This window comes from Neolamprologus brichardi, chromosome 11 (genome assembly GCF_056152115.1).
Source record: "Neolamprologus brichardi isolate AB-2024 chromosome 11, ASM5615211v1, whole genome shotgun sequence".
Lineage (NCBI taxonomy): Eukaryota > Metazoa > Chordata > Actinopteri > Cichliformes > Cichlidae > Neolamprologus > Neolamprologus brichardi.
The window spans coordinates 14488214-14514899 of record NC_142114.1 but is presented as its reverse complement, the minus strand read 5'-3'; the positions used below and the strand labels follow the sequence as shown (position 1 = coordinate 14514899).

General features: G+C 37.4%; 2 protein-coding genes and 1 pseudogene across 5 annotated transcripts; all 3 read left to right on the top strand.

Moving 5' to 3' along the window:
* The first annotated feature begins 1782 nt into the window (after positions 1–1782).
* LOC102777590 (C-reactive protein-like) lies at positions 1783–3899 on the top strand. 2 transcript variants are annotated; one of them, XM_006801350.2, is made up of 5 exons: positions 1783–1873; positions 2060–2114; positions 2228–2330; positions 2428–2725; positions 3605–3899. In XM_006801350.2, exons 2-5 carry the CDS (start codon positions 2060–2062, stop codon positions 3815–3817), a joined length of 669 nt encoding a protein of 222 aa, XP_006801413.1. In that variant the 5' UTR covers positions 1783–1873; the 3' UTR covers positions 3818–3899. The 2 variants fall into 2 exon arrangements, with proteins under 2 accessions (XP_006801413.1, XP_035768216.1); XM_035912323.1 differs by lacking the exon at positions 1783–1873 and having other exon boundaries at positions 2083–2146.
* Positions 3900–3970: 71 nt separating this feature from the next.
* On the top strand, positions 3971–8717 carry LOC102777874 (serum amyloid P-component-like). Of its 3 annotated transcripts, none has more exons than XM_035912322.2 (5): positions 3971–4164; positions 4250–4569; positions 6018–6120; positions 6209–6506; positions 7527–8717. In XM_035912322.2, exons 2-5 carry the CDS (start codon positions 4515–4517, stop codon positions 7743–7745), a joined length of 675 nt encoding a protein of 224 aa, XP_035768215.1. In that variant the 5' UTR covers positions 3971–4164; positions 4250–4514; the 3' UTR covers positions 7746–8717. The 3 variants fall into 3 exon arrangements, with proteins under 3 accessions (XP_035768215.1, XP_035768214.1, XP_087704293.1); XM_035912321.2 differs by having other exon boundaries at positions 3971–4352; positions 4515–4569; XM_087848167.1 differs by lacking the exons at positions 3971–4164; positions 4250–4569 and having other exon boundaries at positions 5634–6120.
* Positions 8718–17070: 8353 nt separating this feature from the next.
* LOC102791163 (serum amyloid P-component-like) lies at positions 17071–18869 on the top strand (annotated as a pseudogene).
* Positions 18870–26686: the final 7817 nt, after the last annotated feature.

Here is a 26686-nt window from a genome sequence, read left to right as displayed (position 1 = left end):
ACCTCTTCTCAGCCATTATAATTAGAGCAGTAAATACACAATGTCATGTGAAGCATCCTTTCAGAGACTTGAAAATGTGACCCACATGTTTCAGATGTTAGAATGACATCGTAATACGTTATTTTTACTATAGCTTTTATAAATCCTAGTGCAGTCGAGCGCAAAAGGTCACCGAGTGCAGTAAACTGATGGATTTTACATTTAACATCTTTTTTCCTTCACAAAAATTCAAACTATATAGTATTCAATGAGTAAATGACATGGTATATCAAAATGTCTATTAAGTGTTACGGGTCTGCTGTTCTGTGGTAGCAAGTTGTTCTTCCATTTAAAATTGGTTGAGAAAATTTGAGACTTTCAGCCTAATGAGAACATTAAATTACTGGTTTTGGATGCTGGTCCGGGGATCTCCTGCCCAGGCCTCCCCAGTAGTAACAAAACAAGTCCAAGTACAACACTTAATTCTTTGATAGGATTTTAGAGAATTGACTAACATTAATTATACATTTGCTTAAGTGTGCTAAAGCTCTTTCTGAAACGCTTTCTCTTTTTGTAATTCACTGTAAGAGTTTGAGGCCTTTAAGGAAGCAATTATAAAGTAGGTGATACCACAGCACCTGAACCACACATATGCCGGCATCATGTCTTAGTCAAACTATTTGTAATAACACTGTTACATCGCTGCACTGCGTCATTACTGTTTACAAAATGTAAATTCATCCATTTCACAAAAGGGAAACAAAACAAAACGAAATAAAACCACTCAACACTACCTACTCATGACCAAACACCAGGCAAGCAAAATTAGCATCTAGCTAACAAAGAATGGGATTGAGTCTGGTCTGAAGCTGAAAGAAAAGCAACTTTCCATCCATTCATTCTATTCCACTTATCCAAAGGAAAATAACTATTTAACTCAAATTCACCAAGCTGACTAACATTGATCCTCGATTTGCACTCGATGACTGCCTGAGGTCTAGGACGCATGAATACGACCATATGCTGCATTTTGTGCCTTAAGATGCTCTGCCATCATTTATCTTCAGTACCTGGAAAGTAGTTGCGTTGAGATCAGGTGAGTGGCTTGGCCGTTGAAAAATATCCCATTGGAATATGTTGCTTATGCCAGTATGCAGTGGGTCGTTATCCATTTTCTCTGCAGGTTTGTAGCATTTGTTTGAATCTGAGCAAAGAATATAGCAAGAAACATCTTGCTGTTTCTATCAGCAGGCACATCATCAATAATTACTAGTGACCTGGTTCCACCGGAAGCCATACATCCCAATGCCATTACATTACCTCAACAATGTTTGACGGATGATATGGTACTGTATGCTTCAGATCGTGAGCTGTTTCTCTCCTTTTCCATACTTTTCTTCTTTCTGTTAATGCGGCACACTAGGTTAATTTGAGTTTTTCAGCCTGATGATGGTCTGGAGATGCACAAAAAAAGGCACAATTTGAATCAACTTCAGATCTTGTATCTGCTTCATTTTTCATGAAATACCAAACCAACAGAGCTCACATTGCTATGAAATTGCCTTTCAGTCAAGTGTCCTGTTAGTTTTAAGTTAAAATTGGGGGGCAATTAATCAGAATGGTTAAAATTCCTACAAAGTTAATGCAACACTTTGGAAAAAACCCTTGTATCAAAGTCTGTACTCCAGTCATGTTGATTGTTTGATTTAAAATCCAGAGGTTGTTTACAGAGGTAATATTACAAAATGTGCTTTGTTCTTGATCTAAGGGTAGAACAAACCCTGAGTCAATGACCTCAATGAAGAAGACCTATTTTCACTAACAAACACTGCCACTATAAAACTCACTCCCTCGCTGGCCTCATGCAACACAACCTCCTGAGACTGAATTCAAGGTAAGACGTGATACACATGGCAAATTAAATTAATGCTTTCCACACAAAAGTTTAAAAACTTTTCTGCCTGCATTATATATTGTAGCAGGTTGCCTTAAATGACAGACACCTTATTTCCATACTAAAGTTGAAAGGTGAACATTTGAGCAATGTTTGTTTTGAATTATTGTATTTTCTTTGTATCAGATGGCGCTGCTGCTTTTACTGGTGACGCTGACAACATGTGCTGCCACTCCTCAAAGTAAATTTATGTATTAAGTCATTAAACACTAGGTGCGAGAAATCTGGTCTGGTTATCAGCATCACGGAAAGTTACTGATCATGTTATTAATTTATTTCTCTAATTCCTTTAAGACCTGGAAAGTAAAATGTTCACCTTCCCAGAAGCGACAAACACAGCTCACACGAAGCTGTTAACAACAAAACAAGATTTAAGTGCTGTAACTGTCTGTCTCAGGTGATGTTGAATATGCAAAATCAAATAGTAATAATCATCATCATCATCATAATCATAAGCATCATCATGTATGTCAGTGTCTTGTCATTGCTTACAGATCCTTTACAGACCTCAGAAGAGGCCACCCTATTTTCTCTTTGGCAACATCGCTTGCTTCCAATGACTTTCTGATATTCAAACTAGATGAAAGTGATTTGTTTGATCTGTGGGCCAGGGACAAAAATGCTAAATTTGCATTGCAAGACTACAAGCTGAACACGTGGAATGCGATTTGTTCCACTTGGGATGCTACCTCTGGAATAATTCAGCTGTGGGTAAATGGAAAGCCTTCCAGCAGGAAATTCGTCAGCTTTGGATCCAACATCACTGAACCCATGTCTATTGTTTTAGGACAGGTACAGTTCAAACACCACTGTGACTGGTGCACAGTTGCTATATTAGATAAAGTACAGTGATTTGGTCTGAGAGGTTAATTATGTTAGCTTAGCACAGAGCGATGGGGAAACAGGCTGAAGCTCTGGATCTGTAACCAACATACTAGTGCTTCAAGTTCACTTTATATTAAAGACATGAATTAAAGTGAAAACCACAATTTTATATTTAACAAAAAGAGTATAAGACCTGACAATACTTGTCTGGAACCTGTGCTGATATCCATAAGGAGTGCAGCTCCAAACTTCCAGTGAAGCATTTTTTCCTGGTTTGGTTTTAGTATTTTTGGGATCAGCATTGCTTTAGATTTCCCCATTTCCATTTTATGTACTATGCTAAGGTGACTCAGACTACTTACAGTGGCTTGCAAAAGTATTCGGCCCCCTTGAACTTTCCCACATGTTGTCACATTACAGCCACAAACATGAATCAATTTTATTGGAATTCCACGTGAAAGACCAATACAAAGTGGTGTACACGTGAGAAGTGGAACGAAAATCATACATGATTCCAAACGACAAACACAGCTCACACGTGTTTGTCGCGTAATTATTCAGCCCCCTTTGGTCTGAGTGCAGTCAGTTGGCCATAGACATTGCCTGATAAGTGCTAATGACTAAATAGAGTGACAATGTGACAAAAAGTGGAAAAGTTCACAAGCCAAGCCACTGTATCTTGGACAAACAATACTATTATTATGTTATATAATTAAAATGTTTCTAAATTTCACAGCATTTATTTATTTATGTTTTCCAAATATTCTCATTCTCCTTATTTGTGACATTGTGTCAGTCAGAAACAGTGCAATATAACTGTTAATTCAACTCTTTGGCATTTCTCAGGAACAGGATTCCTATGGTGGAGGATTTGATATTAATCAGTCTTTTATTGGCATGATATCTGATGTCCACATGTGGGACTACACCATGTCTTCTTGTGAGATCCAGAACTACTCAGATGAGCTGAGCTTCTCTCTGGGGAATGTGCTGAACTGGAATGCTCTGGATTTTCAGATAACAGGAAGAGTGTTGATAGAAGACAAGCAAACCTGTTAATACCAATTTTATGCCCAATGTAAAGAATTTTTCCAATCTATACTATTAATATGTTACACAATAAAAATGGTTTTAAAGCGTATATTGCATTTTTTATTACATATTTTGGAGTTTTCAAAGCTGGGCTTTGTGTGTAATGTATTGATACGTACCCCTTTTTCTTCTCTGTTTCATTTGTAAGAATGAAATGCACACTTTTGTGTCACTTATGATTGACAAGATTGTCAAAACAAACTCTACTCCGCATACTCTAACTTATTTCTATAACCCAAAGACATGAATGTTAGTGACTGTTGATTCAAACTTCGTTGTAGGCGTGAAGGGGAAGTTTTCAGATTCCTAATCCCGTAAGTTGTAAACACACGTGCGGGAAGTAGGGACATGGAAATTTACAGAAACAATGACTCCCATAAAAAATTTTACCATTTACAGCAGCAGCCATGGTATAAAAGGAACCATTCTGCACTGTTAAAAAACAAACCATTCACAAAAGGACCCAGAGTATAGAAGGCTCTATCCTGACACTGTATCCAAGGTAAGATATAATTTTCATATTGAAACTAAATGTATTGCATGTGCAGAAATCCTTCCGTTTTTTACCTGTATTGTGGTGCAGATGATGAAAGTGACATCAGATTTGTTTGTATCACCAGTACCAATAAACAATGTGAATTGGTATGTTTGTATGTCTTTGTAGATGCTGCTGGTGCTTCTACTGGTGATGCTGACATCGTGCACTGCAATCCCTCAAAGTACCTTTTATTTTTTTATTTATCTTAATTATTAAGTATTTAACATATGCAACCAAAATAAATAACAATGAAGGTGTATTAGACTTAGAGTGTGTAGTCTACTGTGGTGATAAATACTAACATTAGAGGTGTCCATGTTTACCATTTTAGATATATACCAACTCCTTCATCCTTATTCAAAAGGAAAGCAGGAATAGATGTCACAGTCCTGGGTCAGTGACCCGGTGTTTCAGTTTTTTGTATTATTATTTTTGGTCTTGGATTTCATCATGGTGGCTTATGACTTCTAGTTTTGTATTTCTAGCTCTCAAGTTCTTCTATGTTATGTAAATTCTGGTTCTTATGTTTTGTTCCTGTGTCCTCGTGTTCAGTGTAGGTTTAGCTCAGTGTCAAGTCTGTGCCTGTCGTGTGCTTCCTGTTTTACTTTGAAGGTCCTATCTCATGTTAGTGTTTCTAATTTCGCTTCCCTTGGTCTCGTCATGAACTCACAGTTTAGATCATCCTTCCTAGTTTGAGTTTTGGTTTTATTTTCTAGTGCTCAAGTATTGTGTTTCTAAGTTCCTTTTCTGCCAGTGAATAAAAACTGCCACCTTTAGGTTTAATACTCCATCTCAGTCCTGCATTTGCGTCCATACATTGCCTGCCACACAGCTTACGATGACAAGAGACAGAATACGTTTAAACACCACACCATACGTTCACTTGGCAAAACTTATGGCTAAACCAATCTTCCTTCCTTTCAAATTCTATACCTATTATTGTAATTGTTTTTTTAAAATACATTTGATACTTAGTGTTAGAGGCAGGGATGAATTCCAAATCTGTCAGAAATAATCAAACGATGGCAAAAATAAATATGCAATAATCTGAGTTTCCAGCTAGAATGTTTCAGGGCACACAGATATGGGCAGGTATTATGGAGGGAAAATTCAAGCTTTTAAAGGTTGCATTTAACATTTTCACTACCAATTAAATTTGTATACATTTAATTTGAATGTGCATTGGTAATGATAAAATATTGCATCAATGAAAAATCATATTGCATAAATCATTGCATGTCTGCAATATGTTTTCCAAAAAAGCTTATTATTCTTCTCTGAGACTTTTTGTCATCTGTCATAAAAACATAAGAGTGAAAAAATACATAACAGTGCAATACACCTGCTAATTCATCTCTCGGCCATTTCTCAGGAACAGAATTCCTATAGTTAATATTTAATGTGAATGTGAAGTGTTGTTGTATTGTGAAGCATTAGCTGCACTAGTGCTGATGCTCTGTGGAGGGCAAACTTTGCCGTAAAGACAAACAGCTTCAACAAAAATCATTCTTCTGTTTTGATTTTAAATTTTCTCAAATATTTTTTTATTAATTCATTTTTATTATAGTATGCTGCTTATTACTTCCTTTTCTATTTGCAATATTCATATGTTTCTCTATTTTTTTAAAGATCTGGCAAATAAAATATTCACCTTCCCACAACAAACCAATACAGCTCATGTGAGGATGACTACATCAGGAAACGATCTGAAGGCTATAACCGTGTGTTTCAGGTATTTTTAAATAAACAAACTGAATTAAATAAAGAAACATGTAACTACTGCATATCAGACTATTAAATCCATTTTTCACTGCTTTTAGGTCCTTTACTGACCTCAATAGAGACCATTCCTTGTTCTCTCTGGCTACACCCTCTGCTGACAATAACTTCCTGATATTCAAGAAAGCTGCAAATGGCTTATTTGACCTGTGGGCCAGGGGCAAGTTGAATACAGTTGAAGGGATTGCCTACAAGTTGAACACATGGCATTCTATTTGTTCCACTTGGGACGCTACTTCTGGACTCATGCAGCTGTGGGTCGATGGAGTCCCCTCAAGTAGAAAATTCACCAGCTCTGGATCCAACATCAATGGACCCATTATCATTGTCTTAGGACAGGTACCTTTACAAAGCACCACACGTGGCAAACTTTTACTTTATCTTCAAACAAACAGACACTGACAAATATAATACAAATTCAAATTTTGATCCATTTGTTCATGTTCATGGACATGTGGTTCATTGCGGCATAAGAGCCTTTATATTTAGAGTATGTTTTGTGGGCTACATGTTTTCAAGAGTTTTACCTGTAATCTGGAAGTGCTGAAAAAAGTGTTTGATGTATTTTACACTAAACTTTTTTTTCACATTTTCCCAGTGACCAAATTTAATATTTCTTACAGTTGCCATTTGCTATGATCCTAGAGACTCCAGACATTTCTGTACTACACTGTCTCCAATATATGTATAATATACTCTGGGGCTAGAAGAAATTATACATTTGAATACTAAAACACATAAATGAAATACTCAAAGTTTATTAGATCATACAATTTAAAGATGTGTCAGTGATATCACCAAACTGTTTTTAGCCAGTGATTGCAGCTTGACTGATGTCTAAATGTAGATGATTTTGCTTGAGACCATACAGTTAGGTATATCAAAAATATGAAAATATAACAAAATAGCTGTGCTGCCAGAGTGACACGTATTGCATTCTCTTAAGTGCGTTATGAGTGATTTGTACTTTGACTTGTGCAACCAACTCACACCTCTAGATATTAACTGAATGATGCTTTATCAAATTGGAAGCACTGTTTGTTCCTTGAATCCAGATGAGTAGATATTGTTTTATGACTACTGGACAAAAAGCATAGAAACAATTTGATGAACTACACTGTTGGCCAAACGTGTGTTCACAAATTTGTTGATTGCATTTTGTGACCCATTCCTTAGAATGAATTGAGCTTACAGCTTACTAGCACATTTGACACTATCTGATCTGCCACTTCACAATGGATATCAGACTGATTAAAAATCTGGGAATTGTTTACATGAATGTCTTGTGAAAGGTCATCGCTAGTGATCCACCAGAGGAACACAATACATCTTCTAATTAAACTCTTTGGCATTTCTCAGGAACAGGATACCCATGGTGGGGGATTTGACATCAATCAGTCCTTTGTTGGCATGATGTCCGATGTCCACATGTGGGACCACACCCTTTCCTCCTGTGAGATCCAGAACTACTCGAATAATCTGAGCTTCACAGCAGGCAATGTGCTGAACTGGTATGCGTTTGAGTTTCAGACAGTTGGAAGAGTGCTGATAGAAAACAAACAAGAGTTGTGTCAATAGGCAAGAATTCTGAATTCTTACAAGATTTTAAAAATCAATATCTGAAGTTGGATTTTATGTTTAAGTCAAAGGTTTAAATTTTAATTTTCTGAAAAAGTACAAAAACTTTACTGTCTATGTGTTGCAATGTAAATGTATATATCTAAAATCAAGTCTTTTTTTTAAGAATTTCTACTTTTCTACACTTTTTCTTTGTTTTTTCTATTTGTCTGATAATTTTTTGGCGTAACTGCACTGTTTCTTGGATCTTTTTATTGTATAGTGAGTGCTGCATTACTGACGTAAAATTTTACAGCATATTTTTTAAAATGCTCAGTGTTGAAATAATTTTGACAAATATGTTATCTTTTTATACATATAACAAATTGTGTTACTGTTTTCCATTTCAATGATCTATGTTGGGGTTGTTGGTTTTTTTTACTAATTGTGTACTGGAGGCATGATCAAAGCAAGAAGTTTTGCTTTTTATAATAACATTTAAATTCTATTCAATATGCATTAATTTCATATGTATGTCTTTTGTAATAGTATGATAATTCAACACTTTTACTGGACAATCACAAAAAAAGCAGGAGAACTGGGTGGTGTTATAAACACCATATTAGTGGACCGTGGCCAGAGGTCTCATTGTTGAAGAGTGTCATGAAATCAATATCCTTAGTATCCTTATTTTCCTATTATATTGTTTTATGTACTTTAATAATGAAGGCTTGTAGAGCAAGGCCACTTTTGACTCACAAAGTACTCAGCCAGTTTAAGTGCACAGGCATATTAATAGATAAGACACAGAAAAGAGGAACTTTGCCATATAAGCAATGTTTGAAACTGTGTGACGTGTAAAGTACCAAAATAAAACCTATATGAGGCACAGTTTATGATTCTAATGTTAGAGATCCTGCAACTGGCGTTTGGGATGTGCAGGGGTCTCTCTCTTCCGGAAGATGATTGAATAAAAAGAAATATAAATGTTTTAACACACTATGAGTCGGGTTTCTCTGTTCTATCACGGGGACAAAAGAATCGGGGTTAATAAGAGACAGTGAATGCAATGAAAAATGAACCATTTATACCAGCAGCCACAGTATAAAAAGCACCACCCTGCACTGCTGTGTATAAGGTGCTGACACTGCATTCAAAAAAAGATTTTAAATGAACTGCAAATTTAATTAAATATGTGCACAAAATCCTTCAACTTTTTACCTGTATCGTACTGTGAAAGGATGAGAAGATTAAGTCCAAACTTGCCGGAGATAATCTAACAATACCAAACATCATGCAGTGAGCTCAGTGGAAATTATAATAAAAATTAAATAAAAATAATATTAAAATTATAATAATAGAAAAGTAATTCATTACACTAATCATTACTTTCACATTACTTGTAAAATGACCTGAAATATATTGTCACGCAATTACCAGTTAACAATATAAACCTACAGTTCAATACACCAACACAAATCCCTGAGGACCCACATCAATCTTTGTTCTTTGTTTTAGTTTTTACATGTGAACACAAAATAAACACAATCACCAAGGTGATATTACTGTAGAAACATGTAAAGCTAGAAATGAAAGCTAAAATGCTGCAAATCATTCTGCCTTTACTACTTATTGAAGTTTAGGGTCTGGTTGCTGGGCTGAGGCCATAATGTAATGTAAATTTATATATCTAAAAACTCAGGTCTGTCTCATTTTTAAGAAATTGAAAAGAAAAAACTTTGATTTTCTAAGATGTTTGTTTTTATGTTTGCCTGAAAACACCCACAAACACAATAGTGCACCCAAGAAATAGGCTGAAATGAATAATAGAAGAATAATTCAATCCAAGTTGGTGCAAAGGGATTGTAAATTGTGTGTGCAGGTAATATTGTTAGATGCTAGATAATGCGATCTCGGTGGCTAAATGTTGAGCTTTGGGCAAAAAAGGTGCTGCATGTATTGTCGTGTAACACCAGACTCCTCTTTCTTTCATCTTCTCTGCACTCAATCATTTGCGTGCAGATTTTGGTCTTTGTGCATATGCGGTTCTCCTTGTGTTTTACAGAAAAAAATAGCAAAAAACCTCCTGCCTTTTCAGTGCGTGGTGAGCTACAAAGACATGAGGTCTTATGTCACAATTCAGGTTGTTTGCGCTAAGTTTCCTCTCACACACACACACACACATGTTGTATAGCCCTGTGAATGTTACAGAAAATAACAAGAATCCTGCTTACCTGATGTTGCCTTTGGGCCCTTACACAGAAGACTGTTATTTGCCCTCTGGCCCACACATGGTGACCAAGCTCTCGACATCAGTGATGATCCTTGACATGATGGCTGAAACTAGTCATAAGGAAAAAAAGAAAATGTTTCCAAGGATCCAAATAAAGCAGGTATGGTGGTAGTGCTGTAGAGGTCCACAGAGAGATTAACTTGAAACAGAAATCAGGTATTGTGCATTTTATGGATTGAATTACAAACTTTTTTGATCATTTTGCACACATACTTTATGTGCATTTGCATTAAATATCCACATCTATATGTTTTTCTTTATTTTTTTAATTTGATTTAGAACTAAAATATGACACTTAATACCACCAGGCCACCCTTAATTCACTTTAGTGTGCTTATTTCATGTTGAGTGAGGGTGTAAGTACCAGTGCACCCCTTGCATCCCTAGCATTTGCATTTGCACTAATCTGGTAAATAGTTTTCTGCATATAGAGGTCTAAGAGGGACGTTAAGAGGTCTGAGGGATAATGCAGTAATTGTGGCACTATATCCAAAGATCTGATTGGTCAGATAGTGATTTCATCCCTCACTTGCTCAACACATGCATATCCTTATGTTTTTGGAAATGGCAACATTTTTATACTACAGACTCATTATTTTTTCTTACCTTTAATTATTACTATTCTAATCATTTGATTTTATCATTACGTCCTGGTTACGTTACAATAAACTATCCTCACTTTTTTACTTAATAGTGACTGTATTCAGCTCTGTGTCAAGGACATTACTGTTTTTAAAAACCCTGATGTAGCCCTGTGCATGTGTATGTGTGCTTGTGATCTTCATTTCAGTAGTAGTAGTTCTAACTTTTTTCACCCTGTAAAACATCCCACATGAAAGACGAACCAGTCATGCAAACGGATTTATTTTACATGGCACAAAAAAGTTTTTAGGATTTTTGTCATTCCCCGGTTTTACTTAAAAATGTTTCCTAGACATAAATGTAATTCACCAGACTTCTGCACGCACAGAGGGAAAATAAAACTATTGTGTGTAGTGAAATCATGATTCCCTTATATGAAGGAACATTATCATCAAGATAATAGGTATAATTAATATTTTGTTCACCGTTTCATCACCATCATGGCTTGTGGTTTTACTGACAGGCTGTTACATTTTATGTTTTTCATTGCCAAATTTCTGCACAGCAGCTCAGTGGTTACAAGGTAAAGTCTGACACTCTGACAGTTGCCTAAGGCTCTTTATGCAGGTCACTGCTTAGTGTTGTCCTGTGCTGCACCATACAAATGCTGTTTTATAACAAACTTCTCAGAGAATAACTTGCATCTTGTGCCATTTATGTCTGTTATGTCACACTATATTGTTGACAGTTGTTTATTCACATTGTTTCATATGAAGTTGAGAAGCAGGTTCACACTTGAAACACTCCTCTTCCCATCATAGGCATGTAAATGCTGGCATATATGTTCGTTCTTGCTCTTCCCTTCCTCATTCTTTATTTGTCATCCTCTCTCACAGATGCCAGGCCCCACTGAGGCCTACTTCAAAATGCAGCCTTTGGCTTAGCTAGTTATTATTATTTATCTGTTATTTTCATTATGATAGTGTGGTTCTTGTTGATGAAATACCACACCTCCTACTGCTACCTCTGTAGAGTCTTTTTTTACTTTGTGATAACATTTGTGAGAATGAAACATTCCCTCTTGTGTTGAGAAACTGATAAGAACACCCGCTTTGCATTTAAATCTTGTTAATAACAAATGATTTACAAATACAGAGTCGATTCCCAGAACCGTCACAGAAAAGTCATTTTCTTCTGTTTTTGTATGTTTATCTTTCTCTTTGTCTTTCAGCAAGATAAGATTGGGGAAAAAATGCTTAGCTAAATTTCCTGAAACTTGATGGAGGTAGAGCATGAGCAATAGATGAAGCCATTAAAATTTGATGCAGACTCCAATTGCTTTAGAAAAATATGCAACTTTTTTATGAAGTTATAAATTATGAAAGAGTAGTATTGTAGTAGTTTGATATATTGCATATTCTAAACAATAGCAATGTCTTGGGCACAGATATATACAAAGATGCTTCAATGTATGAATACCTGAGGACCAGTTACACCTGTTGTTCTGCACTCTCTTGTTAAGAAGGGTAACAAAGAATAATAGTACTCATTTCCTTTCAGTAGTAACACAATATTAAAATAGTACAGCATTTTATATTCATGATTATATCTAAAACCAGCTTCAAACCTGAGCGTAAAAACTGTTCAAATGTTCCTCAAAGTGATTCAAAGGTTTTGCTCCATTTCTTGCCTGCCAACTACGTCTCATCCTGTCTGGAGGTGAAACTTGGGGAGTCTTTCCCTGCTGAGTTCAGTGTGCTCTGCTTAGTCGTTTCAGTCTGATCTCTCTCCAGGGTTCATCCCTCCAGTTCATGATTCTGTTCTCCATGACAGACACATCACAGATGTCCTCTGAAGACATGGTGTAATATTTGGATGTGACAGTACAAATAGGCCCTTGATGTTGTGCTTAGACAAGCCATTTCAGCTAATCAAGAGCGATGATTTTATCAGACAACCGACAGCTGCTTATCACAAGTAATCAATCCTTATTTAATTTAAATCTGACGGGAAAAGGGTAAGCAAAAAGACCGTAAAGGAAAAAAGAAAGAAATCAGGAAATACTGTCTTGCATATCAAAAGGTACACGTTTACAAAAAAGGATGCTCACAAAAGAGCTTCTAACTCACTAGCATCAATGCTAGTTAAATAAACAAATTCTGGACTTCTGACTAACGAAAAGATCAGATAACTGCAGCATGAAAAACAAGAGAACTGGAGCACGATCCTAAACTTTGGTTGCATTTGTTGAAAAGGTGGCATTAAATTAAAGTACCATATTATGATGGTGGGGTGTGGTCTGTGGATCAGCTGCAGGAGAGGTGCAGTGGGTTCATGAGTAATGCCAGGGGAGGCTGGCTGGCGCAGCTGGTGATAGTTATCTAATCATGCCTCCCCTATTTCTTCTCTATCTCTTCCATCTCTAATATATTGCATCCTTTAGCAGATTGAGGCATCTAACACCACTGACAGTTACATGTAGCTTTCCCAGTTTCTTGGTTTGCACATGGATTTTAAAAAGGAACACTTTGTAAGCTGCTGTAGTCTGTTTTATTTTGACGTCCCATATGACTAGGACTTCAGCCAAATTACCTTTTAGTTGGTCTGCTTGTAGTCCTTAATGCCTCAAGTTAATGATGCAAGGGTGTGTTTATCTTTTTTAAATTGCATATATGCTGATTTATTTCCTTGTTTTATTATTATGAGTTTTGTCACCCACATTATTGAATTTTTATTTTAACTTTCTCTCACACTGTCCATTCATCCATTTTCTTCTCCTTATCCTCATCAGGGTCATCAGGAGGGGCTGGAGCCAATCCCAGCTACCACTGGGTGAGAGGCAGGGTACACCCTGGACAGATCGCCAGTCTGTTGCAGGGCTAACACAGAGAAACAGACAACTATTTACACCTATGGGCAATTTAGAATTACTGATCAACCTAATTCCTCTCATCCACTCTCAGCAACTCCATTAAAACTTTTTCTAAAATAAGAAGACAATATTTTTAACACCAGCATAGTCCTGACCTTTAAAGTTCATTCTTCTTAAAATGGTCACGTTTACAGTAAACCAGTGAAAAACATGTTGCACACTGTTATTTACCAGGACATGGTGTAATCATGAATGCTCCAACTGAATTGCACATCGATTCCAGCTAGAATGGTGAAGCTGTGAAGGCATGAACTCAAAATTACAGTTCATTGTTGATCTTGACAAAGGCTTTTTGTCTAATGGAAAAGAGCCAGAGAGTTAAGGTGGCTGTACTTTCTTTTCCTTCTGAATTGTGTGTGTGTATATATATATATATATATATATATATATATATATACACACATACACATACATACATACATACATACACACACACACATATATATTAGGGGTGCAACGATACACAAAATTCACAGTTCGGTTGGATAGTTTGGTGTCACGGTTTGATATTTTTTCGATACAAAAAAAATGTTCATGCCTTTTTAATTTGTCATTTATTAAAATTATAAATATATATTTAAACTCAAAAGTACAGTTTTTAAATTTAATGTTGCTGAAACAACAAAGTAATAAAAAAAAAATCTATCTGATCGAGAAATCGCTCATCTTTGGAAAAGAGAGTTTTATTACAGAGAAATGGCTCCTTCCAAAATAAAAGCTATACTATACGCTTCTTCTGGGGTATACTCTCAGCAGCATATTAAACATATCAGGTCCCCATAAGGAGAATCATGTGCTAAAGGCTGTCTAAATGACTCGGGTAAAGTTTGTAGCATGCATGCTTGTTGTTTTTGTCTGCTTCCACTTGTCTTTGCACTAGGATGCTGTCGGAGTAAATGTGCAGTCATATTCGTTGTGTTCCCACTACTAGTGCTGTCAGCGTTAATCTCGTTGAAGTGACGTTAACGCCACAACAGGGCAAATCTCCGTTAACGAGCTACCGCAGACCGCCCTGTGCATGGGGCTGGATGGCGTCAACACGTTAACGAGCTAACTGCGCTAACACACTAGTTCCCACCAATGTAATTGAGCATTGCGTGGCACATCCGACATACTGTTTTACTTTTGTCCATGACGTACCTTCAGGGTCATACGTCACATGAAAACCAAAATAGTTCCAAACGCCAGATCTGAATGAGGGTGGGGGAGGTTCAATTTGCCATGTTGCAACGAGAGCTTAATTTCTGTCTCGCTAGCTTGCCCTGCGCTCAGTGAATCTGCATTTGACTACTCCGCCTAGGCTGCACTGTCAAGCGCAGATCCACCCCCCCCCCCCCACACACACACACACACAAAACATATTAAGGATTGTACATTAACATAAAACTGTTGTACACACACATATGAAGAGAGAGAGAATATGCATAGTATGCAAACGGCTACCAAACAGCCATCATAATTCGTCATACTATGAGAACGGGACAAATCAACAATTAACAATGACTAATTAATATTAAAATCTGTAACATAATGTATTGTTTGGAGTTTAGTCTGTTACTGTTACTATTTTTACCATTTCTTCTTGGAGCAACTGTAACCCACATAATTTCCTTAGGGATTAATAAAGTATTCTGATTCTGATTCTTCAGGATGACCTGCCATTATCCAATGACACATCTGCTTACCTGCATCTTTTGCTCGTTTCTCCTCCTCTTCTTTTCTCTTTTTTCTAAACTGAGCACCTGATGGCTTTGAACTTTTCTTGTCCATCTTACATTGGTTTTAATTTTGCACTCCAGTATGAACACCCATCCCTCAACCCGAGGATCACCACAACATGATCTAATAGACCAACACCTTAGTTCACAGATTCACTTTGTCTAGGGTTTATTTCTGAGATTTCACACAACCCAGGATTCAAATCATGAATATATAAAGGGCTTGGATTTACAATATTATGAATGAAATGTGCTCTATTTGGAAGCAGTCGGCCCCCTCCCCTTTCGACGGGTTGTGTGTGAAACTTTAAATCATCAAACTGTAAATTTTAAATTGTTATTGTTCCCTTTACCCCGAGTCCTAAAGTGTATATTTATTTTCTTACTCTTCTTATATTTATTGTTTGTTTACTTGCACTGCTGTAACTGGAGCCTCGTTGTCTCGTCTCTATATATACTGGACTGTATGTAGCGGAGATGACAATAAAGTTTACTTTGACTTCAGCAGCGAGCAGGCGCACCGAGGGCTCTCGCGCTCACTTTTCGTGTACAGAATTTCGAAAAAAACATCGGTGCAAATTATACGTCTTTATTATAATGTCTGGTGTTTTCGTGTTTGTTGGTTTGTTTTTATTTTGTTTTACTTTGCGAGTTGGTTATTAGACGCTGCTCCAGCCGGTCAGAAAATCCCCCGCCGCCCCGCCCTCTCCTCCCTGTGCTGCAGGCGCACCTAGCAAATGAAGGGCGCCCTTACTCCCAGCAAATGGGCGATAGAAGACCGATATTCCCAATATGCGCTGGCTGACGTCGGGGCAGCATGAGTACGAGCATTTTTTTTTTTTTGCCGATGCCGGTGATGCCGCCCCCCACCACGATGCCGCCCCGGGCAACCGCCCGTGTTGCCCGTATCTAAAACCGCTACTGCACACACATATATATATATATATATATATATATATATATATATATATATATATATATATATATATATATATATACTATGTTTTTGCCCTTGCATGCTTCAGCAAATTGTTGGACATGTTTTCCTATCAGAAAATAAAAGGGTGGATCAAGAGTTTTGCACATGCTGTACATTATTAAATCTTGTATTAAATAATACTTCAATTTATATTTATATACTGAATGGCTACTAATGGGGCCATGAAAATAATAATAATAATAATAATGGATTGCATTTATATAGAGCTTTTCGGGACCCTCAAAGCACTTTACAATTCCACTATTCATTCACTCTCGCATTCACACACTGGTGGAGGCAGCTACAGTTGTAGCCACAGCTGCCCTGGGGCAGACTGACAGAAGCAAGGCTGCCATATCGCACCATCAGCCCCTCTAGCCAACACCAGTAGGCAGTAGGTGAAGTGTCTTGCCCAAGGACACAACAACCAAGACTGTCCGAGTCAGGGCACGAACCGGCAACCTTCCGATATCAAGACGAACTGCCAACTCTTGAGCCTCGATTGAAAGACTAAAAAAACAACATTTTAACACAAATATGGCACTAACCTTTCATATTTGTTATTATTAAATGGATATTAAAAAAAAACCCCAGTAGATTCCCAGTGTTGAAGCGCACAGTAACAAGAATGAGGAAGCAGGTATGAAACACACAATTCCAGTTTGTTCTCATCACATCGTCTTGACACAGACTTAAAGGTAAGACTACGACATGAATAAGGATTAAGGTGGCAGCACCTTCCCTTCTATTTTCCACTGCCTATTGTATGAGGTCAGGAAAAGCTGTGCGGCAGCACTGAATTTATTGAACTGAATTGTCTGGTTTATTTGACTTTTTATCAGATGGCACTTCTGATTCTCCTGGTAATGCTGACAGCATGTGCTGCAGTGCCTCAAGATAATACATATGTATTCTTATTTCTAAGAGAAAATCAAAAGGGCATTTTTACGTTGATGTTATATCTTAAAAAACAGTCTTAAAACACTTTTATCACGGATGTCTTATACCTTCATGTATAAAAAAGGTGAATAGAACATTTAAAATGTTATTAACCATCTTCGGTCAGGTTCATCCAACTTTTTGTTTCTCTGTCATCAGTTATGTAATGGCTAAACTGTGCACAGTATTGAGATGTACAATATGGCATTAGATTTGGATTTTTTCCAGTCATAACTTGATCTGTCCAACACCCCTTTTTTGTAGATCTCTCTGGCAAAATGTTCATCTTTCCACAACAAACTAACAAAGCTAATGTGAGACAGAATACATCCATGCAGAACCTCACAGCTGTGACGGTGTCACAGTCTGGCAGAGGCAGACTATAGAGAGTGGAGAGGTTGGACCCAAGTGCGTACACGCAAAATAACAAGACTTAATATTAACTGAAAACGAGCCGTTTATTGAAGGCTGATTTTAGCAAAGAAAAACTAAAGCAAAGACAAAACTAAATCATAACCTAAACTGGGTGAGCTAAACATAACAAAACCCTGGAACATGGACATGGAGACAAGGTAGGGTAGCAGACGCTCGGACAAGGCATGAATGAACACACACAGACTAAAAGCACACAGGAGGTGATCAGGGGAAATGGAAACACATGGGGAAAAACAGCTGACACAAATGAACATAATGACATCACAGTAGAAGAGTAAAACTAAACACAATGAACACAGGAACACATGACCTCTTCAAAATAAAATAGGAAACACAATGAGACAGACATGACAACATGAACTTGACAACAAATGACATGCAGACATGAAACACAGGACAGGGGAGACTTAATACAGGGGTAGAAAACACAAAGGGAAACTAACAAACAAAGAACTATAATGACAACCTAGGCATGACAGAATGAACTTAGAAAACCTAAAGGACTTAAACATAACAAACTAAAACCAAAACGTTGATCGTGACAGACGGCCTGTTTCAGGTAGTTTTGAAACAACGATAACTGCTAAATGGAACCAACGATTGATATGATTACAAAAGCAACATGTCCTGTATGATCATTTTATCATTACCATTATTCCTGCAGGTGCATTACAGACCTCAGCAGGAACCACAACCTTTTCTCTCTATATACAGGCTTTCTTTCAACAATGGCTTCCTGGTATTCAAGGAAGCAGGAAGTAATGTGATTGACATCTATCTCAGAAACAACAGAGTAACATTTACAGGCCAGGATTACAAGCTGAATTGTGGCAGTCTATTTGCACCACTTGGGATTCCGAATCTGAACTGGTGCAGCTGTGGCTTAACGGAAAGCCCTCAATAAAGAAATTCATTGGGGGATTGGTCATCACTGATCCAAGTGTTATCATAGGATAGGTAAATTCATACTTTCTGGGTATTCTGGAGAATTCATTTATTGTATGAATATATTTCTGTGAGTACTCATCCTAACTCTCTGCAATTTATACAGGAGCAGGATTCCCATGGCAGGGGATTTGACATCAATCAGTCTTTTGTTGGGATGATGTCTGATGTCCGCATGTGGAACTATGTCCTTTCCCCTTGTGAGATCCAGCGTTTCGTAGAAGATCTGAACTTCACTCCCGGGAATGTGATAAACTGGAGGGCACTAGAGTTCGAGGCCACAGGCAGAGTGCTAGTAGAAAATAAGCTGACTTGTGAATAAAGTTACACTATAAATAAATCAAGTCATTCAGAAGAAGCTTGAAAACATCTGCAGCTGGTCTTTGGGTAGGGTAATGTAATTAATCAGTTTCATTTCTATGAAAAAAACAATCTCATGCTTAATCAGAATAATCAATTTAAAGAAAAACATGTTAATTAATTGCTTTGTATGTGTATAATAGTTTGGGGTTTCTCTTTTCCACCAGCTCCTGTCATCAATAATCTAAATAGTTTCCTCAGTATAAATACTCTTCCCTGTGTTTTCTGCCAGATCGTCTTGGTGCAGCGAAGCATTACGATGTGTGATCATGTGTCATTTTATTTCTCTAACGTTCTTCTTCATAGTTCATTAAAAACAATCATTTTGAACTGCAGTCTTGTGTCCAGTGTCCTTTATGACTATACTGACAAACCATTTATAACACTGTAGTATAAAGCAAGGGTTCCCTGGACTTTTTGACCTCTGAACATAATTCAGTTCCCCTTTATGTGTTATCATCCATGTTTATGAAGACTGACTCAGCTCTTGGCTCTCCTTGTGGAGCTCATCTCTACACATTCATCTAAATGTGAGTAAATTCTGCTTTATATTATCTTTATGATTGTAGCCCTTGAAGGCAGGATAGGAGGAATACTTGGGCTCCTACATGAGTGTGCCCATGAAGTCATGATGATTTATTCACTGTAAAACTGCACAGCTCACATTAGGATCAAATTAGGACAAAACCCGAGGAAAGGCAGAATATCAGTGCTTTAAAAGAATTTCCTATATGTCACACAGACAGTCACAAAACTACATTCAATTTTCCACCTACATTTTTACAGCCATTAATCCATCTAATGCTCTATGATTTAATGGTTCATATCAGAACTAGTGTTACTTAGTTCAATGCCTGGATATTAAACTGAGCAGCTTGTAATTATTCTATATTTCTCCTCTTTTTATGGCTTCTTAATTCAACTTTAATGACCGTATTTTTAAGCCTTTTTTTTTAGATATGAATATAGAGGACCAAAAACTTTAGTGATTTCTGTCTTTGAGTAACTACTTGGCAGAGCTTACCAAGAAAAGATAGCAGGTAAAGTGGAAATAATAAATCTCCTAGAGTGGTTATTGTTGCAAAACACATTCTTGTAATATTTTTAAAGAGGATTCACCTAGTTACAGACACAGAAGCTTGCAGGTTTGTACCACCTTCAACATGCGCTTGGAATTAACCAAAACATCGAGTTATTCATCATCACATTGTTTTGCCCAGGTTGAGCTCGTTTTCTGAAGGAATTGCAACATTTCTTCAAACCATGGCACTGGTGATGCTGTAGCCTACTTGCAAACCTCCAGGGGCTTCCACAATAAATTAGGCTGCAAGACCGGAGCTGCAGCAGTAACACTGCTCACTTTAAACACTTCACTTTTGACATTTGTGCTGAATCAATTAAGCATATGTGCTGTGTGAAAACTCAGAAAAAGCCCCTTGTGATAGGCTAGCTGCTTCCTGATGTAATGGAGGGCAACTTTTACCTCAACAGAGTGAGGGAGATGAGAATTTCTAAAGGTCCAATCCTCCAGACAATGGGAAACACTTTTTGCTTGAGGTACCATTTGCTCCACTGATGTGCTCGGCCACAGTGAGTGCACCTCATGCTGCGCTGAAAATGTAAGTCTTTAATGCAATCCTGAAGCTTACACAGTTTGCTTGCATGAAAAATAAATAAATGTGAAGATAGCATATGGCAAAATTTATTTTAAACAACACTGCTTTTTTTTTTTAATCCTTTTTCTTTTTATTGAACCTGAAGATTTACAATTTAATAGTTCAGGGAAAGCAGAAATATTGAAACTGTGAAGTGGGGAAAAAAACCTTCAATAGATCCTTCTTTGAGCACTGTGTTTATTTGGGTTTTAATAAAAGTTCAGTGAATACTTCTTAAGACCCTTTTCTGAATGTTGAATGTCTGCAAAGCCTTGGATTTCTCTGAGATAAACCATGTGAGACACGACAAAACAAAGAAAGAACAACACAGTTTTTACCATCTATTCTTCATAAAAATGCAGAAAAGCATTCAAGGCTCAACACTCAAATCTAAATTAAATATGAATTAATAATCGGGCTAAGTATGCAGAGGCATATTTCACATGAATCTTAGTTTAGAATATTTTTAACTTTACAAAAATAAAGACATTTGTCTGTGTAGTCTGTGATTTCAAAAGCACTTTTACGCAACAGATGTGATACTATGAGGCCTTACCCAGTGTTGGGAATGTTACTCAAAAAAAGTAATATATCACACAGTACTCATCATAAAAGTATTGCAGTAGTTCACTTACTTGCCAGTGAAAGTCATTAGTTACAGTACATGTTGCTTTACTCCATAAATTACCTGAAACACATTGTCTCATTATTTCCTGTTACCAACATAAACCTTAGGCTACTATTCCACAGTGACACAAATCCCTGAGGATAAGGTCTTTCTTTTAGTTTTTTATGAAAGCTGAGCAACCCCAAGAGTCTTCAAAGTGCAGCTTGAAATGCAAAAACACACAAGCCTGAGTGCTCATCACTGCGTTTATTACCCGTTGAAGTTCAGGCTCTGACTGCTGGGCTGAAGTCAACATACGCTTTAACATCACTCTGGGTTCATGGATAGCTTTATGTTAGCATGCTGTCTATGCAAAGACATCCAAAGATCCAACGTTCTGTTAGCAGCTTAATGCAGTTGTTTCTGTCCTCGACACAGTTTGTATTTTACCATTGTGCTCTTGTCCTTTTGTGCAATAAAAATAAAAGTCATGTCTATATTTTAACTGAAATCAGCAGATTGCAGCACAAACCCACAGGAAAAACAGCAAAACAAAAAAGTTTTGCCCAGCGTGCAGATATAACTGAACCTTACCAAACCTTTACCAAAATATTTTTTTTCTTTTGCAAAATATTTTAGCATTAGAGGGACATTAGTACGGTACAATCTCAAAAAAGGTTTGAAATCTTACAAATCCAATTCCCAAAAATAAAGAATAAAAAAATGGGACACTGTGTAAAATGTAAATAAAAACAGAATGCAGTGATTGGGAAATGTCATAAGCCCATATTTTATTCACAAGCAAACACAGAAAACATCAAATCTTTCAACTGTGAAAATGTACAATTTTAAGAAAAGCATATTTGCTCATTTTGAATTTGATGGCAGCAGTGCATTTCAAAAGATTTGGGACAGGGCCCAGAGGCTTCTCTATACCATGATTTGGCATCCTCTCCTCTTTTAACGGCAGGCCGTAAACATCTGAGGGCTGAGGAGACCAGTTGCTGAACTTTTGGGAGAAAGTTCAGCAACTGGTATATGATTCTAGCTGTTCAGCAGTTCTTTTTTGGTGTATTTTGCAGGCAGATTCAGCATCAGATTCTTTTACTACAAAGCCATGCTGTTATAATAGTAGCAGAACGCGATTTATCATTGTCTTGCTAAAATATGCAAGCGCTTGCCTGAAAAAGACATAATGTGGATAAGAGCAGATGTTTCTCTCAAACCTCTATATACTTTTTAACACTGATGAGACCTTTCCAGATGTGCAAGCTGCCAGTTCCACAGGCACTAATGCACCCTCAAACCATCAGAGCCATCTGACCACAGAACACTTTTCCGCTTTGCTTGAGTCCATTTTAAATTAGCTTTAACTTAGTGAAGACAATGGCATTTCTTGATCATGTTCGCATATGGCTTCTTCTTCGGATGACAGATCTTTGACCTGCGTTTGTGGATGGCACAGTGAACTGTGTTCGCAGTAAATGATTTCTGGAAATGTTCCTGAGCCCGTGCAGTTATTTCCATGACAGAATCATAGCTGTTTTTAATGCAGTGCTGGCTGATGAATTTCAGGCTTATCTCTTGCTCCGACAGATTTCCCCAGATTCCCTGAATCTTATAATGATAGGAACATTCTGAAAATGTTCCAAAATTTGTAGATGCAGTTTTTTTGTAGACAGGTGAACCTCTGAAGCTATTCACAGAACCTATTCACAGAACCTATTCACAGCTTTTAGCAAATTTGCCGTAAAACTGAATGCCCGTGGAAAGCCACAAAACTTGATGTTCATAAGCTCCACTTAAAAGAAGTATTATCTACCTTCAACAACATGGTGAAAGATGCGAGAGCCACTTATTTTTCTAAACTACTCGCAGTAGGAAAAAGAAACGACATAGTAAATAACATAGTGTCCCCCCCAACTCCGTGTATACCTGCCTTTTCAGTTAAGGGCTGCAATGACTTTCTAAGATTTTTCCAAGGTAAAATCAGTAACCTAAGAGGAAACATAGCTCCCTCAGATAGTCCCTTCAACCATGATCTTCAACACCCTGTAATTATGGAATCCTTTCACCCAGTTTCTGTAGAAGACCTATCGGAAATAGTGACCCAAATAAAACCATCAATGAGTCCAGTTGATTTCCTACCTACTTTGTTATTTTGCAAAGTTTTTGACACCATTGAGCCCACTGTGGTTACACTGATAAACTGTTTCCTGCTGTCTGGCTCTGTCCCCAGGTGCTTTAAACAGGGTGTTATTCAACCTCTGCTGAAAAAGCCTAACCTGGATTCGACTCTTCAGTCAAGCTACAGACCCATCTCAAAACTTCCTTTCATTTCTAGAATATTAGAAAAAAGTCGTTTGGTCCCAAGTAAAAAAGACACTGGAGAAACATAATATTCTTGATAACCTTCAGTCAGGATTTAGAAAATCACACTCCACAGAAACTGCTCTCCTCAAAGTCACAAATGACCTTTTGATGGCCGCGGACAGAGGTGATTGCTCAGTCCTTGTCCTATTGGACCTTAGCTCGGCCTTCGATACCGTTGATCATCAGATCTTAATCCACCGCTTAAATCACATGGTAGGAATATCTCACCTCATTTCTGACAGAAAGAACAATCTCAGTTTCGGTGGGAAACTTTCGCTCAGCTGTTGCTAAATTGTCATGGGGAGTCCCGCAAGGTTCGGTTGTAAGCCCCCTATTGTTGTCATTATATATCCTTCCTTTAGGTCATATCCTATATCCTATATTAGCAGCTTCAAAATTATTTCCTACCATCTGTATGCAGATGATATCCAATTATACATCTCATTTAAACCCTGGGAATTCGACAAATTATCCACTCTAATGGACTGTCTTAAAGAGAGTAATGGTTGGATGACAAACAATTTCTTGCAGATGAATGCAGACAAGACTGAGTGTTTGATTTTTGCCCCAGAGAACATCAAGTCCCAAATTAGTCAATGTATGGGTCCTTTCTCATCCTCTATAAAAGCTACCACTCGGAATCTTGGGATCATTTTTGATCAATCACTGTCTTTTGACGCTCATATCAAGTCTGTGACACGCTCTTGTTTTTTTATCTAAGAAACATTGCCAAACTCAAGACTATTGTATCCAAAGGCAAATAGGAGATGCTTGCCCATGCTTTCATCTCCTCTCATTTAGATTACTGTAACACACTCTTTTCTTGTCTGTCTAAGGCTTCCCTCAATCGCCTCCAAGTGGTCCAAAATGCCACAGCAAGGCTTTTATCCCACAGTCATAAATTCTCCCATATCACCCCTGTGTTAAAATACTTGCACTCGCTTCCGGTTGAGTATAGATATCAGTTTAAAATCCTCACTTCTACATTCATGTCCCTACAAGGTGAGGCCCCCAATTATATCAGAGCTTCTCCAACCCTAGTCTCCAAACCGGATCCTTAGATGAACTGTTAGTGGTCTTCTAACCATTCCACGGACCCGTTTGAAAACGAAGGGGGATTGCGCTTTTCAAGCCTTGACTCCAATATTATGGAACAGTTTACCTCGCTCGCTACGCACCATCAACTCTGTAGCTACTTTTAAAAAACAGCTCAAAACACATCAGTTTAGACAGGCATTTAGGTAATATTCATGTGTAGCAAGCTGTTTTATTGGATGTGCTACTATACCCTATTTATAGTGTTTTATTGCATCGATTGATATGCTTTTATACCTGTTTTATACCATTTTTATTGTTTCGTTTGATATGCTTTTATTCCCATGTGAAGCACTTTGAAAAAACTTCCTGTTTCAAAAAGCGCTATATAAATAAATGTTACTTTACTAACTCTGCCTCTCTAAGATGCTTTTTTAATTTACTGACCTGTTGTTCCATTGTGAATAAAATATGGGTCAATGAGATCATTACGTTGTTTGATCTCATTTTACAGTCCCAACGTTTTTGGAACTGTGGTTGTACAATTCAAAGGCAAACCTCATAATTTATCTGTTAGTATCGGATCAGTCAAATTATCGTCTTCTGTGAGTTAAAGTTAAAAGTGTTGGTATTGCACACTCCTGTGCGCACAATTTCAAATATCTAATTTCTGTATGTGAATAGTAACTAAAATATAATGACGGCTGAATGTCTGTGGATGTCCGATTTTCCGAAGTGGTTTTAATGAAGAAAAAAGGACCTAATGAATAATAAAAACAAAATCCTTTGCAGAAAAGCTCTCATAAATAAACCATAATTTCTTAATTAAATGCATTTTATTCTCTGTCACAATTCTGGGATACATAATTTACATTTCTGAAGTTCCCATGCTATTTTGTTATACACCTTTCATTTAATATCTAGTTGTACATTTCACAGGTGGAGCTTGAATGCCAGTGATCTCTATATTAACCCACAATTTCTGCAGCTTATTTACACTCACACAGGTTTAAGCCTTCAAGGCTAGACACAAATAAAGTTATTATAGGTTTCAGGGTTGTCTAGGTGTGTAAAATTAAAGATGAGAGGAAATGAATTATGTAAGTTAGCTTGTTTCACAGCTATTCTGCTCTGCATGTTGCTACATCTTAATTCTTTCCAGAGGCAATACTGGAATAATGGAATAACTCACACACCAACACACGCACACACCAATGCACACGAACAGCAGGCAGTTTGGTAAAATCGGTTCACTGGTAACAGGAGGCTAATACAATAGGAGAGGATGTAAGGGATTACAGATTGTGTATGCAGATAATGCTGTTAGATGCTAGATAACAGGATGTCTCTGCCTAAATGTTCTGCTTTAGGCGAGTGGCACTGCGTTTTCTTTATATAGCACCAGAATCTGTCATGGCGACTGCTACTCCATCTTCTTCTTTCCTTTTTCTGTCTCTGTATCATTAGGGATGTGCATAACTACCTCTTCTAACCATCCTGCACCTGTTCACCAGCCATCACTATTGAGTTTCCCATTTCTGCTCATCATCTGTTCAAATCTAACTGGATCTGCCTTCTCAGCAATTCCTCGGTAGTAGTGGGTATTTTGAGGGCAGCCTGCATGTTTTATTACTACCTACCTGCTTCAGCCTGGTAAATTTGCTGGTGACTATAACACTGCACTAGACCTATGGTAGTAAAGGTGTTTGTGAATCTGCTTTTGACTACAAAATCTGTGTTTAAGTGCTTCGTGTTTATGTTTTGTTTTTTCATATAATCTGCATGCAGAAATCCAATTAACTTACTCACCTCCATGCCGTGTATGTGCATCATGTGTGTCTTAGTGTGCACTCTGGTGTGCTCTTGAGACGGAGGCAGGTACGGGTAGTGAGATATTTGTGTCAAAAAGCAGGGAGATCAATAACATCCTGAAAAGAGAGCAACCTCAGGGATACAATTGCTCCACTTGAAGGGAAAGGAGAGTGGAATACAGAAACTGTTGCCTATGTTTATCAAAACAGTGGATTTCAACAGGGGATAGCAATCTATTTTTCAGCACATTTGGTGAAAAAGATACAACACAAACATCTGAAATGTGTTGGGGGGGTT

Bases quoted from the DNA above. Each gene is read 5' to 3' on its own strand.
- LOC102777590 (XM_006801350.2), top strand. From the start codon at position 2,060: ATGGCGCTGCTGCTTTTACTGGTGACGCTGACAACATGTGCTGCCACT. The intron at 2,115-2,227 runs GTAAATTTATGT...AATTCCTTTAAG, and splicing joins ATGTGCTGCCACTCCTCAAA to ACCTGGAAAGTAAAATGTTC. The intron at 2,331-2,427 runs GTGATGTTGAAT...CATTGCTTACAG, and splicing joins GCTGTAACTGTCTGTCTCAG to ATCCTTTACAGACCTCAGAA.
- LOC102777874 (XM_087848167.1), top strand. From the start codon at position 5,957: ATGCTGCTTATTACTTCCTTTTCTATTTGCAATATTCATATGTTTCTC. The intron at 6,121-6,208 runs GTATTTTTAAAT...CACTGCTTTTAG, and splicing joins GCTATAACCGTGTGTTTCAG to GTCCTTTACTGACCTCAATA. The intron at 6,507-7,526 runs GTACCTTTACAA...GGCATTTCTCAG, and splicing joins TTATCATTGTCTTAGGACAG to GAACAGGATACCCATGGTGG.